This window comes from Eulemur rufifrons, chromosome 15, assembly GCF_041146395.1.
Source record: "Eulemur rufifrons isolate Redbay chromosome 15, OSU_ERuf_1, whole genome shotgun sequence".
Classification (NCBI taxonomy): domain Eukaryota; kingdom Metazoa; phylum Chordata; class Mammalia; order Primates; family Lemuridae; genus Eulemur; species Eulemur rufifrons.
The window spans coordinates 63170312-63187256 of record NC_090997.1 but is presented as its reverse complement, the minus strand read 5'-3'; the positions used below and the strand labels follow the sequence as shown (position 1 = coordinate 63187256).

The window sequence follows — 16945 nt, the reverse complement described above, 5'->3', positions numbered from 1 at the left end:
AGGCCTTCTTTGTACAGCTGAAGTTGAAGCAATCTGAATGGCAAAATTAATACTTCAGATACCATCTTGTCACATCACAATTATGTTAACTTTGAGGACACAGCAGCTGCCTTAAATCGAGAACATCGGGGTGTTGGTAGTAAAAACACCATCGCTGCCACCACCACGAACCAACCCCACCATCATTAACGGCAGCTACCACTGACTGAGCATCATTTACGTGGCAGAACCGTGGCTATGTATTTTACATACACAATCCCTAAACTTTACAATAAGCTAACAAAATACAGAGTATCATCCTCATTTTACAGCTACAGATAGTTATAGTTAAGCTCAGATAGGTCATGAAAAAATATCTGGATTCTAGATCTTTTCAAAGGATTTAGTATAAAGTTCATTCTTATAAGTAGGTGGACCTCCATGTTAAAAATAAATTTTAAAAATCAAGATCAGTGTCTGATCTATTGTTGGCACTTCTGCAGCAACTTGGAAAGACTCATGTGAGATCCCACACACCCCAGCAAGCTATTGTGTTAGACATCTACACTGCGCCAACACAAAATTCCTCTCCCCTATTATTTTGTCATTTTCTAATCTTGATTTCATGATGGTGTCAATCAAAAATGCCTGTTAAATGGGGACTTAAACTTTCTTTGCAATATGAAAACTGCCACAGAATCTTAGCATCTTCGGGTTGGTGATACCTTTCAGGTCATTTCAGCTGATCCGCTTCCCTTCTCCCATGACGTGGCTTGGTTTTCTTCTCTAAATGTTGTTTATGGGGAGAGAAAACTGAGATAATTTATAATCAAAGCATAGATATATTGAGATCAAATAATTTGTGTTCAACTGTTAGAAAATGGACAGAGTTGTCCACACTGGTGTTTGGCTACATGGAGAACAAACCACACGTGCATGGGACCAGTCAACACCTGACTGCACACCAGATGTCAAATTATGTAATGTAGCTGCGCGCCATAAAAAGTCATTCAGAATAACAATTTTTAACACTTTATTTTTACATAATTTTATACTTACAGAAAAACTGTAAGAAATGTTCAAAGAACTCTTATTTACTCTTTACTCGGATTTACCAATTTTACTATTTTGCTCCATTTGCTTTATTATTAATTCTTTTTTCCCGAAACATCGGAAAGCACTTTTTTCACATTTTGCCCCTTTATCTGTAAGTGTTTCAGCGTTTATTTTCTAAGAACAAGGGCTGTCCAGGCAATGAAATTTTTGATCAAAATATAAAGTTAACATAAAAACCATGAGAATAAATTTAAAAATGTTAACTATAAAGAAAAATACTTTGCCTCTGTTCCTTACAAGAGAGGAATTTTTTGGCCTATTTTGCTTACTGGGATATTCCTAGACCTTGCCATACTGCCTGGCACACAGCAGGTGCTCAATAAACATCTGTTAAATTAATCTGTTAGTGTGATTATGTGATACTATACTGACTACACTTATGAACAAAGTATGTCTAAAATCAAGCAAAGGCGATGACAGCAAAGTATTGAGTCATTCCTTTATTACCTATAATTCAGAATTTGGGAGTTACAAAGAGGGAATAGCTTCAGATGCAAGGGACTTTTGGGAAACGACTTTTAAGATGAGACAAAACAGATTCTAACCTAATGAAGCATGACTTTCTTCTTTCCCCCAGGCCACCACGTGAACCCGCATTCTCCTCACAGGTAGCGGTTCCTGATGTACTCGCGGTACATGGAGGTGTCCTCTTTTCCCAGTGGCTGCATGATACCTTGACTGGCCTGGATGTGGGCTTGGAAGATCTCTGTAGATTTCCTGTCCACTCTTGGGGGCTGAACCTCATAAATATTGTCTTGCGAGAAAGCCGAGATGGGCGTTCTACAAAAGATGAAAGAAGAGGGCTACATTAATGAAAACAAAGGAAGGGGCACAAGGAGCTGTGGTCTCAGAAGCATTTGAGAGCCGCTAGCCTCGAGAACGCCCTATTGCCTCCATGGTGGCATCCTCCGGCCTGCAGGACGGAGCTGGGCTGGCGCCGGCCTGGGAAGCCTCCATGTCCCCACATCCCCGAGCTCCCTCCTCTGTGCTCCCACCTGTCTCCCTCACGTGACTGTGAGCAACCTGAGGTGGGGGCTGTACGGTCTTTGCTCTCTCTCCTTGGCACATGGTAGGCACTCAAAGGCTTTTAAAGGCAGATTTAGTAGAAATCAGTGAAGGAGGGGATTACTAATAATTCCTACCACGTGGCTGTTGAGAGGAGCAAGCGAGTTCACGTGTAAAGCGCCCACGTAGCATAGTGTCTGCACACTCTAAGTGCTCAGCAAATGGGAACTATTGTTAACAATGACAGGTGCACAATTCCTTATCTGCAATTCTGAAATCCTAAAAGCCTTAACAACCAAAAGTTACTTTCCTAGCAAAATTTGACCCAACTGAAATAAATTTTGTGGCACATCCTAATGGATGACAATAATCATCCCACTTCATGTGAATATTAGTGTGTCTAACTATTGTATGTGGTCTCAGATCACACTGGGGGTGTTACTCTAAGATGTACGTACCATCTTCCTATGCTGGCAGCCAGTTCTGACTTCCCTAACTCATCTGGCCTCAGGCTTTTGGATGAGGGATTGTAGATCCGTAATAGGCAGTTTCCTTCCTCTCTAGAGTGATTTGAAAAGCACCTAAGAATCTCTCTATTCGAAAATATCCCTCCATTCCCACTCCACTCAGTCTGCCATAGTCCTGAAATTTCCATCCATTCCTGGGGGAGGCACTCACTCTGGAAAGGCCTTGTCAAAATGCAGCTTTGTGTCTGACATCCTTGCGGGGGGTAGGCCCTCAAGGGATGAGTCAACTGACAAGTCAGGTGTGACGCAGAGTGTCTGCAGAATGTGCATGCCCACATGTGTGCATGCCCAAGAAGGTCAAGAAGAGGCCACTGATGGGGAAGATGGTAAACTAACAAGACATGGGGAGGGGCTGGGTGCACAATGACAAGATGCTCTACCACTTGGCTCAGGGCTGGCCCTGTGAGGTGGTGGTGCTTGTCCACAATGGGGCACCCAAGATAACGCAGAGAAAGGAAAACTGGAGACTCCATTCTGCTGGGCTGGGACCTCAGCCTTGTTCATGGGCATCTTATCTGAGGAATCAGAAAGGCATCCCAGATTCTCAGCTGTCTGGTTAGCTGGGATCCCTGGAGCTGGGGGAGATTCCCTGCAGTTAGAAGCAGAATTGGATCTCAGACCCAGCTGGGTCTGTACTTGGGATATCAACATTTCACTGGACACCAGGAGGTGCAGTGACATACAAGACAGAAGTCGTACAGTAAACCCCCCAAAAGGGCTCTATCTTCAATTAAATGTGGGTCTTTCTTACTCTCCCAGAAAACAGTCAAGGTGGCTTGCTATACTCTGCCTTTATCTAGAACACTGACACGTCCTGAGATGGCTGGAGACTCTACACTAAATTGCATTAAAATAACACAGAACTAGAGGTGAGCAGGTGAGCAGGCTGGCCTGTCTGTAAAAAAGTCCCCTCAAAGGCTCAGCTCCTTACAGGAGAGTAGGTCTTTAAAGATTTTTGCAAGCAAGGAGGAGGTGATATTTTAGTTATGGAGAGAGCACGAGGACAGCAAAACCCTTATTGTGTGTGCTTCTTAAACACTTATCTACCTTCAACCTGGCAGAAAGCCATGTCAACGAGACCAACAAGAAGGGCACCGCAAAAGGGTCTGGCGAAAGTTGAGGATTTTATGCCTAAGTCTAAACAACATCAACAACGTGGGAAAATTATTTATAGCACGAAGTGTGCAATGCCCTTACTAGATCTCAAAGAAATTTATGCATTTGTAATGTCTAAGGTTGCTAAACTCTTTTGTAGACTCACTTGTCATCAGATCCACTAGATAAAAAAATAGTGTCTATGTATATACACACACATACATGCTATGTATGTAAATATGATATTTATATATATTTATGCCTTATATCCACTCATATATATGTATTCTTTAAACACAATGCTGAGGAAAGGGTTATTTTATATTTCAACCATCCCCACCAACTGATGTCAAATGAGTCCATGGGAACTTTTACAGTATTCATTCCATTATGCAGATTTTGGAAAAGTATAGTTGATGAGCATAAGAGATTGTGGATCCAATAAATCTAGATAACATATTGTAACATTTACTATTACTTAGAGTTAGAACATCTTGCCCTTAAAATGTGACTGCTTTTATTTTATACCGTTATATAGAAAAGATCAATGCAATACATAAAAGAGACTTAGAGGCTGTACATGGTTGTTAAAATTTTCAGTTGAAATGCCATTACATCACTGTCATATGTGTATATTAATTAAATATATAAAACTAACACCACTTATCCAATATTTATCATGGAAAAACTACTGTGCTTTAGATCTATCAATGCTTTACACCTTTTTATTGTAAAATAAAACACTGATACAAGAAACCACACAAAACAAACACATAGAATTATTATAAGATAAACATCACCCAGATCAAGAAACAGAAATTCTGACAGCCAACCCAGAAATCCCTTCCAGGTACCTCATCCCAAACACAACTCCTCCCACCTCTCATAAGTAGCCATTATTCTGACTTCTATAATCATCCCTTCTTTGCACTTCTAAAAAAAGATGTTTTCATTCAAATTGTGCATCCCTAGATTCTATAGTCTTGCCCAATTAAAAAGTGTGATATGCCTTCTCTCTTTTCTTTTCCTTACAATTTGTCTGTTGCAGAATCTGGGTTACAGAGTTACCCTCAGCCTGGATTTTGCTGCCCGCATATTCAAGATGCAGTTAAAAATGTTTCTCTGCCCTTGTATTTCCTACAGGTCAGCAGCTGGATCCAGAGGTGTGGTGAGACTCTGTTTCTACTGCTTTGGCAAGACCACAGGTGGGTGTGTTGTTTCGCCAGGAAGGCCAGCACGTCTGGCTGTTTATCTTTCTCGATGGGAACAGCCACTGAGGCCCAATGTCTAGATCCACTAATTCACTGGGGCTGTCCCATGATAATTTGACACTTTGTCTTAAATCCTTTTTATGTCTGTCTGCATTCTTTTTTAATTTTGAAGTTTTGCATTTTAGTTCATTTTGTAATAGTATATTTCAGTTTTGACCTATTTCAACGACTTTTCTGGCATGCTTTCATCATCTGTAGGGACGTTATCCTGCTTTGTTCTTTATAATGTTATATGGGATCAGTCCTTGATACTTTTTTGTTGTTCGTTATGCAACATTAGTTTTCCAGAACCTTTAGAAGGAGATGTGGTTCAAGAACCTCCCTCTTTGGTTGTTTTAGTGAAGTGTTCAGAACCACGGCAGCTTGCTTTCTGAGATTTCTTCTGTTCCCTTTCCCCACTTTCAGCTGAACTTTCCTTCATCTCCATCATTATACTATCCTGCTCAATTTTGGCTCCACTGTTAGGAATTTCTCCTCAGATGGGTCCCCTACCCACAAAGGGAGCTTTAGCCAGTTGGCTTCCAGAGTTCGTGTGGCCCAGACAGCCTCAGCCCCTTTCGGAGCTCACCAGGAGCTCCCTGCGCTCCCCTGGCTGCACTGGGTGAAGCCCCTCCCAGCTACACCTGCTGTGCTCACATGGCCCACTGCGGTTTCTAGTGACTACCTGTTAGGGGTCTGAGCCTCTCCTGTTCTCAGGCCTGCCAGACGCACCACTGTTCCCTCCCCTCTTCTTCCTCTTGCACAAACACTGAAATGCAGGTCTTACGGCTGTTGGTGGTTTAGCTCTACCACCTGCTAATATTTTGGGGTTTGGGGGAATACCTTATTACAGAGTTTGGGGTAAGTATTGCTCATGGGTATTTGGTTTTGCTACCTATTGTCTCTGTTTTTGTGTGAGGATTCAGAGAGATTTAAAAAACGCTGCTGCTGCTGTCTTCTTCCAGAACCACTGGGTATATCTACTTTTAAAAGTATATTTTGCACCCATCTCTAAAACTGAGCCCTAAATTTGATATATTATCACCTGCGTGGCTTCATTTTCCTTGCCCCTGAGGGCGGCACTGCCACACCGCCTCTCCTTACCCAGGGCCGCTCTCAGAGACGCTCTTTCCCAGCTCCCTTCTCAGACAGCTGATGGGGCAGCTACCCTAGTGAAATCTGGCAGGGGTGAGGTGGTAGAGCTCTTAATCTTGCCATTTATCTGCATGTGCCTATCAGGAATTGCCTATAGAGCAGTGGAACTACAAGTAAAGTTAGACAAACTTAACTGCATCAGCTATGCTTTTATTGTAGTGCATAGAAGATGGTTAGATTTGGGCCTCGTGCTTCATACACAAGGGAATCCTTCTGGATGGCTACACCTTACCCCATTACCTGAGCAGGGAGCCTTCCCCATTCTTGCCTAGTGGGAGTGGATCACTGCTCAGGATAAACAGCAGCTAGGCATTTCCCATACTCTTCCTTTCTGAGTGAGTTTTTATTTTCCTTTGCTGCCACTGCATATTGGGAGCAGACAGGCAGTCTGTTTATAGGTCACTATGTTACGAGAAGCTGCATCTGAACCTGATGAAAGGAGCTGCACATACTCCAAGATCCTGGACTTTGAGTGGGATGCAGTAACTTACGGGGGAGGGTGTGGGTTCCACCTATAACAAGAAGAGTATGCCTGGATAGCTGCGTAGCTAGAGGGCAGACTGTGACACACAGCGCAGATGAGATTCCTCAGTACCCACTTGCACTCCCCTTCTAGTGTGCAGAGGTGGAAAAGCAAAAACTAATACCCCAGACTCCCTTGCAACTTGGGTTCTAAATATGATTTACATTCTACCTACCACTTGCACTCACACGATGCTTTGATCTGGAACCGAGTCATGTGGAAAGAAGCAGGCTATAGGGTATCTGTTTTGTAGCCTGTGACAAAGCAACGTTCTCGAGTTGGTCACTGCAGTGGTGGGTTTTTGAATACAGTAGTCCCTGCTTCTCCATGGGGGATACATTCCAACACCCCCAGTGGATGCTGGAAAGCATGGATAGTATCAAATCCTATATACATTATAGTTTCTTCTATGTACATAAAGTTCAATTTATAAGTTAGGTACCATAAGAGATTAACAATAACTAATAAAAAATAGAATTATGATGACATACTATAATAAAAGTCATGTAAATGTGATCTCTCTCTCTCTCTCAAAATGTCTTATTGTTCTGTATCTCAGGTAACTAAACCCACAGATAAGGGGGACTACTGTCTAGCTGAGTTGGCTGGTTTTGGAGCCAACAGCTGCTGGGATGTCTTCCCAACGAAGGCAGATGCAGCAGCTACTCGGCTGGTTTGCCATACGGTTCTGGGAGTCATTCCTGGAAGCTTGGATTAGAGTCTGTTTCCTCAGCCCTCCAATGATTCTGAAAGCCACCATAAAATCCTATGATAAATCTTACTGTTTAATCTACTCGAGCAGATCATGCTCTCCGTAACCGAACCCTGACCAACACAGCCAGCCAACAGGTAAAGCACCTCAGCTCTAGCTCTCTCATTTCAACCAGGAGCAGGTACGCAAGCTCCCAGGCGACTCCTGTTCCTAGATGTTTCTGGCAGGGAGGGGACGCTTCTGGCAGCTGAGCACATGGAGGTTTGCTCCCCATGGGGAGAGAAAGCACCGTCTGCCACAGGCATGTGCATGAGAGGCAGTGGTGGTACATTTTATGTTTTAGCCACAGCCATTACTGTTTTTTATTGGTAGAATGATACTCTTTTTACATATTCTCTGAGAACTAGAAAGTAAAATGGTATTTGTGTTTTTAAAAGGACTTTTGGTTTTAGAGAATGCATGATGATTTTCTAACTTAAAACAGGTAAAATGCTTCTCATTTAGGATGCAATTTATAAGCAGCATGGTTTCCCTCCCATTTGCAGGACATACTGTCGACCTTGGTATAGAAAGCAAAGCAGTTTTTCTCTGTTTCAGCTGTGTTTGTTATTACAAACACCAGGGGAACAGCCAACAATACTTGGCTGCACTGTTCGTAGGCTCTTACTCCAACATTTCAACCGTTGCTCAATGAGCGCACGCTTGGCCTGGAGCCACTGGCAACAGGGACAGGTTATCCTGCACAGCACTGGGTCTGTTCTGAGCGCGTTCTTCTGCCAAGTCAGAGCAGGTGGCACAGCAAGCACACTGCAGCTGTTCTCGAAGGGCAAAGATTGGAACTGCTCCTCCCAGAGTCATCCTTCCTCCCTGCCTGTATACAGGGCCACACTTCCTTGGGGCAAGTGGTCATCCATCAGACACTCACACAGTGACCTGTGGGAGCAATCAGTCCCTTCTGTCCTCACATTTCCTGGAACAGAGCAGCAGTGGGATGGCACTAGTGGAAACACAAGCCAATGGGTTGCAGTAATGGCCACGTGTCTCATCTTCCACTTGGTGGGGATGATAACGCGGTTAGTATTCTTCATGCCTGTCCTGATACTCCCACCATTTCCCGCTTATTTATAAAGAGCCAGCATTGAGTTTGTCATGTCACATCGTTACACCTCCTGTAGCCGCCACCTTTTTTTCTAATAAACTTTATATCTTAGAACCACTTTAGATTTACAGAATTATTATGCAGAGTACAGAGTTCCTGCATACGCCATGAACGCCTGGTTTCCTGTATAACTTTTTCCATAAAAATGTATTTGCTGCAATTAACCAACTGATATTGATACATTATCATTAGCTAAAGTCCATACTTAGTTTTTGCCTAATGTCCTTTTTCTACCATAGGATCCCATCCAAGATACATTACATTGAGTCATCATGCCTCCTTAGGCTCCTCTTGGAGGTGATGGTGTCTTAGACTTTACTTGTTTTCAATGACCTTGGCAATTTTGAGGTGTGCTTAACCTGTTATCTTTTCAGAATTTTCCTTTGCTTTACTAAGAATCAGAGAAAACTGTCTTGGAAGAAGGCATCAGTAGGATCATGAGCCTTCAAAACAACAACTGACTGTCCTGAGGCTTCAGAGAGACACTCATGTGGCTTCAAGTCTGTCAGTGGTTGTCAGTGATGGGGTGGCAGCTGCTCTGCCCAGTGGACATGCAGAGGCTGCTGAGGACACTCCTGTGAAGGACCCAGTGGAGCTTCCCCAACCTGGCTGATCCTTATCTTCAGCTGTATTTTATTAATACAAAATACAGACTTCCAGGCTTTAACCCTGATGTGCTAGATCCGAATCTCTAGCAATAGGACCTTGAATTCTGTATTTTTTATCCCTTGCAAAACAGTGCTAATTTCATTAATACTGAAAATTATAAAGAAAACGTGGCCTATAATCTGTTAGTATCACTAATATAAAAGTATAAATATTGAAAATTTAAAGAGTAACCAAAAGTCCAAAATGAAAATTGAGTGCTCCCTGATAATGTATTTAACCATTTTCTAGGGACACTTTGGTTGGTCCCTGTTTTAATTGTCATTTGTTTCTGATTTGCTTTGGAATTTGTATTTTAACAAGCTTCCCAAGATATTTCAGTATAACCAGCAAGTTGGACCCCACTACTACAAAAGAAATTAAAAATTCAGCTGTGGGGGAGCAGAATGTTTCTTTCAGTGCTGACATCCCTAACAAAATCATAAATCCCTGCTCTTCCCCTTCCCCTCCTGAACAAGCCAGTCCTAAGGCCATTAGATGGGCAGACATCCTCATGGAGAGGCAGCCTACGACAGCCTGGGGGGTGCTGCAGCCCGAGTGGCGTGAGGAGGGCATCCACATTGGTGGGGGGGCCTGAAAGGTGGGATCAGAGCCTGGGCAGGGTGAGGACAGCATCCCTACAGAGGAACTCAGTGGAGGGAGTTAAAGCCTGAGTGGGGTAAGGCAGGTTCTGTGTGTAAGGGCAGCCAGAAGAGGTGTCAGAGCCTGCGCAGGGAGAGGCAGGCACGGGGTTCCATGTGGTGGGATGGCCTGGGCCTCGGGGATGAAAAGGGCCCCCCTGCGGGTGGGTGTCTCCACAATGGGAGTCAGAGCCTGAATGGAAGGCGTCCACGTGGGGGAAGGGGGGGATGCAGAGGAGATGGGAGATTGGTTACATATGGGGAGATTAATCAAATAAATATAATAAGGGTAATTAGAGCCCAGTTTCTCACTGTTGGAGATGGCAATTACTAATATGGAAAGAGAAAAGAATAGACTAAATCCTGCATACCCTACAGTTAGAGGTATCAGAATGAAATTATGGATCCAAAGACATATATTTAGCTTTATTTTATATTTATAATATATATTATATACATTTAAATTGTATAATAGATATGTATGTGTGTATACATGCTTGCATATATACGTTTATACATATATGTACATATATATGTAAATGTGTGTATGTTTTTTGACTGGGCTTGGAAGCAGTGACCCTCTAATGGCAATAGATATGTCTAGTACCCAGATCTTGGCTTCAATACCAGTATCCATTAAAAAGAACCAGGGATCCTTGGAGAAATAACTGATTTAAGGGCTGGGCTAGACAAAGAACATGATGAGCCTGGAACATCTTGTGCCAGAAATTAAGGAAGTGCTCAAAGAATGATAAGGACATGTTCAAAGGACACAAGAGCCACGGCGAAGGGACTCTGGTGAAATCTGGGACAATTTGAGGTACAAAATAAATAATGTCAGTAACAGATTAAATCCCACTGAATAAATGGGAAATCAACATCTCACATTGAGAAAAATCAATAAAAAATTTGAAAGTTTTACGAAGAAAAGATTTTTACATGGTTTCAAAGTAACTTCCATAAAATAGTCATTAATTAAAAGAAAAGAACAACTTCACAGTAGAAAAGCACAGAGGACACCACTTTAATCAGGGATTGAAACACACATCATCGGTAATGGGATAAATTGAAATTGTGCCACCTAAATGGTACAATGAAAAGAACTCACCACTACTTCTGTGATAGTCCTGCCTGTATTTGTTATGCACCTTAAGACAACAAACCTTTATTAGGTCACAGTTGCTGGGGTCCAGGAACCTGGGAGTGGCTTAGTTTGGTGGTTCTGGTTCAAAGTCTCTGACAAGGTTGCAGTCAACCTGTCGGCTACAGCTACCATCAACTCAAGGCTTAACTGGGGCTGAAGAATCCACTGCCAAGCTCACCCACTTGGTTGACAGGCCTCAATTTCTCGCTGGCTGTTGGCTAGATGCTTCAGTTCCCTGTGCAAGCTCGCTCCCCAAAGCAAGTGATCCAACAGATCACTTTTATAACCTATCATTTCTGCTGCATGCTCTCGGTCACAAAGGTCAGCTCTGGTACAGTGTGGGAGGAGATTACATCAGGGTATGAGTAACAGGAGGTAGGGCCAATTTGAGGGTTGGCTCCCAAACAGTCATACCCTGATTCAGAACCTGAAGATAATCATGACAAACCCAAATCAATGGCCATTCTACAACATAATTGGTCTGCATTCTTCAAAGTGTCAAGATCATGAAAATCAAGGGAGATCAGGGAACTGTTCCAGAATGACGGAGACTAGAGAGACAGGACAGCTAAATGCAACAGGAGACATTGGACTGGATCCTTTTGCAATTAAGGACATTTTTTGAAAAACTGACAAAAACTTGAATGGGTTCTGAGGATTAGATGGTTGCAATGTACTGTTGTTAATTTCCTGATTTTGCTATCATATTGTGATTTTGTAGAATATTCGTATTTATAATAAATAACCGCAAAAGTGGTAGGAAGAAAGAGGTTATCAGGTCTGAAACTTATTCTCAAATGATCTGGTGAAGAGGGATGTTCTCTGCTCTGTAATTGCAACTTTTAGATAAGTTTGAGGTTATTTCCAAATTAAAAATGTATACATATTAAAAAGACCAGTGACAAAAATTTTTAATTGTCTAAATTAAACCATAAGGTTGAATTACATGAAACTGCTGTTTCTGTAGGTCAAAAATGTGTGAATATTGGTAATTTCATATGGTTCCATTTAATACAAGAAAATTCCAACAAACTAATCAACATCAAAGATAATGAAATTCTAGATTTCAATAAAAATGCAAAACAATTCACAGTGCCCTTTCAAGAATCTCCCTGCAATTACTCACTTTGTCCAGCGTCCTTAGCACGTCTCTCTGCAGACTCCTTGCCGTGAGCATAGAGAATGTGCTGTAGGAACTCCTGCCTTAGAGATGATCCCTTCCTTGAGTTCATGACCCCTCCAGATGCAGTTCTCTTTCTCTGCACCCCTTTACGGCAACATTTTTGAGAGAATAGTTTTTACTCCCCATGTCCCCTTACTCATTTCCCATTTTTTTTTCTAAATTCACTCCAAGTGGGCTTACAAGGCTACCACCCATAGAAACTCTCATCAAGGTCAGCAATAACCTTCTTGTTACCTAAACCAATAATCATTTTTCTGTATTCAACACTGCTGCCCACTCTTTCCTTCTTGAAACACTGCCTTCTCTCGGCCTCCATGAAACCACACTCCTCTTGAGTTTCCTCCTACTTGCCTTTTTGCTTACATCCTTGCCTGCTACAATTTATCCTCCAGAAAGCACCCAGTTATCTTTTAGAGATGTAAATCAGAGCAAGCCACTCTTTACTTACACCCCTCCAGCAGCTTCCCACTGGATGGTGTCCGAGTGACTGCTAAGCTCCTGTGCCTTATTCCACACCGCAGCACATTCCTCTGTGCCTCTCGCCCTGCCTTCTGTTCGCTTCTACAACATGCCAGGTTTGTTCCCGCCATGGCCTCTCTGCTTCGAACATTCTTTCCCAGTCTTCTCATGGCAGCTCCTCCTTCTCATTCAGGTCTCAGCCCAAACATTAACTCCTCAGAGAGACCTTCCCTAAAAAGCTAATCTAAACCAATTCCTGACCCTTACCACCCCAATCACTCTCTCCCATTCCCTTGGTTTGTGTTCTTCAGGCATTTATCCTAATATGAAATGGCTGTATTTATGTGTTTATTAGGTCAGCGCCTGTATGCCCACCTAAGAACAGGAGTGTCCTGGGAGACCTTGTCAGCCTTGTTCTGGTTACTGGCCTGAGAAGCTTCAAATATAATTTTACTTACAGTTGTTAAAAAAGACACCTAAAATTGCATTTTTATTCTTTTTGTATCTGCTAATCATTTATTGATGCTTCTGAGATTATCAGAATATTTTTCCTAGCTCTATTCTGTTATCAAAAATAAATGTATTTAAGCACACTAACTCTGTTAATTTACTTTTCTGTTTTCAAACCAAATGATAAAGGAGCTATCAATTTAACTATTTATCTTTTGAAATCAGCCCCAGAGAGCTTTATTTTCAAAGCAATATATTCCTCTGATGTACAAAGCATGAAATGATTTTGACATTAAGTAATAAATTTTATTAATAACATAATTATAAAGAGTAAAAAAATAAGAAAGTGAAGATCATCTCAATCCTTTTTTTCTCCTGGATAAGGATGGGATAAATTTTATGCAGACATTTTGGGGTTTAATTAGTATTTTGGTGACATCACACATACAGAATAGAAACTGTGACCCTTTAGTAATGGATGTAAACCATCTTATAAAGAGTGTTTTTGCAAGCTCATGGAAAGTGGGTTAGAGAAGAAAGATTTTTTTAAGAATATAAAAATTTCCACTCTTTCCAACTGAGATCAAATCACAATAGTTTTTTTTTTAAAACATAGGATTCTAAGAATAAGTTAAATATAAAAACAAAGCAAATCTTCTTTCAGAGCTTCATGTATTTGGAAACAACAGGCAATGCAAATCAGGAAATCATAGTTCTATTCTAGGCATGCTGACCAAGGGATTTCGAGAGCTGGTTACATACAAGGGGAAATTTTCTCATTAAGAGCTTCAGAAATTTGGTAGCAGCAGGGAATTGAAAATCAGAAAATCATGGTCCATTTTAGCCTGTCCTACTAACATAATGTGTAAGTTAGCCAATAAAGACAGCAACAGTTTGTCAATTGAGAAAATCAAGAGATAGATGCCTGCCAAGAACTCTGAGTTGCCACATCTAAAATAAACCATTGTAAAATAAAAACTTAACAAATATTTATCATTTTTCTTTCCATTTGCTTCAACTTGTTAACCCTGGCATTTTTCCATCAGATATAATTATTGCATAATATTCCTAAAGGAGCTAAAACTATTGAATTCCAAATATTACTCATTCATAATTTATTTAATGCTTATTGTGTACCTGGTATCATGCCAGAGACTGAGTATGAAAAGATACATGAACCCTGCCCTCAAGTAACTCATAGTCTTTTTAGATTAGTTTTAGATTTAAAATACCACATAGCGGGTTCCATTTATCCAGGACTTTCTGTTCCTATAAAATTGGAAGCAATGGCAGAAGGATTTATAAAATATGAACAGATCTTTAATTATGAAAATACAATGCAAATGATTTCCAGGGTTTTATTTCTCAAATGTCTTCATAAGACCATAAGGAAAATAAGTAATACTATTAAAATATTTAACATGGAAAATTACTTATATAATACTAAAAGACCTGTTGGTGAATTTTAAACAAAATTAGGACTTAATGGGATCTGTACTTTTTAAAACCATGTGTGAGAACCCCAATGGGTTCTGAATGACACCTAGGACAGCACAGCTATATTTAAATATAAAATTGAAATGTGTTTCCTGTATTTCAGCCAAAAATTTATTGAAAGACTTCCAGCATACGCTCAGAGAAAACAAGGAATATAAATATATCACACCTTGATACTCATCTTCATTGTGCAAAAGGAATGGTTGTCAGAAAAGCCACGGTGACATAGCACAAGGCCCAGTAATCACTCCATCTGCCCCAAATCATCCCACCCACCTTCCATAAACAAAACTGATGATAATTTGGTAAACTAACAAAGTAACAAAAGGTTAAACCATTACAAAATGTAGTTATTATATACAGAGCTTTGAAAACCAATGAGTACTACCCTTCACATGGCCATATCAGATATTCCAATCTGCTTTAAGGGTTAACCTGCTTGCTTAGGTAAAAAATAAGTGTTTTGTGGGATAAAAATATATTTTAAAACCACAATAAATTCTTCATCTCTATCAGCAATTGAAGGATTTTTTTCTTGTAATCTGACATGGATCCCTAGAAAATTTAAAAGGCATATATAATAATATGTGTAACTTGGACCCCTCTAGAGAAAGTTAAGAAATTTATTTGCTTTTTAAATCAAGAGCAGAAAAAACCTAAATTATCGAATCTCTCTAATCTAAAACCTCTTGAGCCCCCAGACACACCATCTTGGACGTCCTATTATCGTCTGAAACTCACTACCTTGGCCCTCAAACTTGCATCTAGTGTGCATTTGCCATCCTGGCAACTCGCCGCTACAGCTGGTCAACCAAGCTATAAAACCCTTGGCCTCCCACACACCCCTGAAACCCATTCGTTACCAAGTTTTGAGAAGCCTTACATATTCTAACTTTATAGAATAATCCCCCTTCTCTATTTCAACTGCCAATAGCTGACTCTAATCATTTACTTGTTCTGATGTTTCCAACAGATATGTTGTTTATCGCCCTGCCTTTAATCCATTCGCCATGCTATTTCCAGAGTGACCTTTCTAAAATGCAAATATAAGCCTATCACTCCCCTGATTAAAACACAGCTTTTAGAATAAGGGTTATACTCTCTTGCTCAGCAGCTCTTCCTGATCTGTTTCTACTTGTCTGTGTCTCTCGCCTCTTCACTGACTATCCTCTTGCGTAAGACACACAGAATTACTTAGGGGTCTCCAAAAGCGGTGTGCAGGACAGAGGCTCAAGACCACACACCTGTGTTAAGGGGATACTTAAGATCTCATGTGAACTTGTGAAAGCTCCCACAAATGGAATGCTTCGAACTCACCAAAATAAAATAGGCAATATGCTACATTTTAATTTTTTATATTTTTGCAATACACTAAATTTTTAAAAAACATAATCATTTTAGATACCTTAAATTAGTAACGTGAGTGCCTACAATTGAATTTCATTTATTATTCCATGTATATGAAGAAAACCTTTCAGGATAGCCCTCCTGAAAAATTTTAACAAGTTCACTTTGTTCCAATAAATTTATCTTGTTTAACAAAGCAGATGCTATTGCAGATAATATTCAAATGAAGAGGCATTCACTTTTCTCACTTGGTCCTTAACCTATTTGTCTGATGGCTTTTTCAGTTTGACTTTCCGTGGTAGCTTCCTGCTACCTGCCTTCCCTCATGTACTTATCCCAGCTCCCAATTTGTTGGAAGTCATGGGAGGATATTTTCCAAGGCCTTTATTTTATCTACTATGGATATACCACAGGAACTCGCTCGTCTGTTCCCTCTTCTCCTTTTCTAATAATCCACAACAGGAATCACTCACATGTACTTTCATCCATTCAACAAACATTTACTAAGTGCCTAGATGCCAAGAACAGAGATAAGTTTTTAATTCATGTGGTTTCAAAACAGGTACATTCATATAAATCAAAGTGTGGCTGTTATTCACAGTAATAAATGCCCTATGCATGGCAAACCAGTACACATGTACTATAGTTATGCATAGAAACACAAGTTTCATGAAACGAGAATTACCCGTACTATGCGCCATAGTACTTTATATCGTATTCAGCTCAGCTCTGTTTAATTTCATAGTGTACACCTAGTAAGTTAATTTCATGACCCACTAAGTTTTGGAATTGCAATCTGAAAAACAGTGTCCTAGCATATATAAAGGCAGCTTGTGTTTGGGAGTGATTACTGAATTTATTAAAACAAACAAACAAACAAAAAAAGCTACAAATACCCTGGACAGGATGGTGAGGGAGAAAGAGGGAAAGCGAGAGGAAGACAGAAGAAATGGGGAAGGGGGCGCAGAAAGAGATAATTAGAAATAGAAAAGACATATAGGAGAAGTCAGAGAGGGTTAAAGAAAGAGAGAGAGAAAAGTAAATGCCAAAATGAAAGA

At 40.7% G+C, this 16945-nt stretch overlaps 1 protein-coding gene across 1 annotated transcript in view; it reads right to left on the bottom strand.

The window, feature by feature from the left end:
• Positions 1-1520: 1520 nt before the first annotated feature.
• Positions 1521-16945, bottom strand: part of FIG4 (FIG4 phosphoinositide 5-phosphatase) — a 94164-nt gene continuing 78739 nt past the window's right edge. The window contains exon 23 of the mRNA XM_069487295.1: positions 1521-1875. Coding sequence (XP_069343396.1) covers positions 1698-1875 — 178 coding nt within the window. The 3' untranslated portion in view covers positions 1521-1697. The remainder of the gene's footprint in view (positions 1876-16945) is intronic.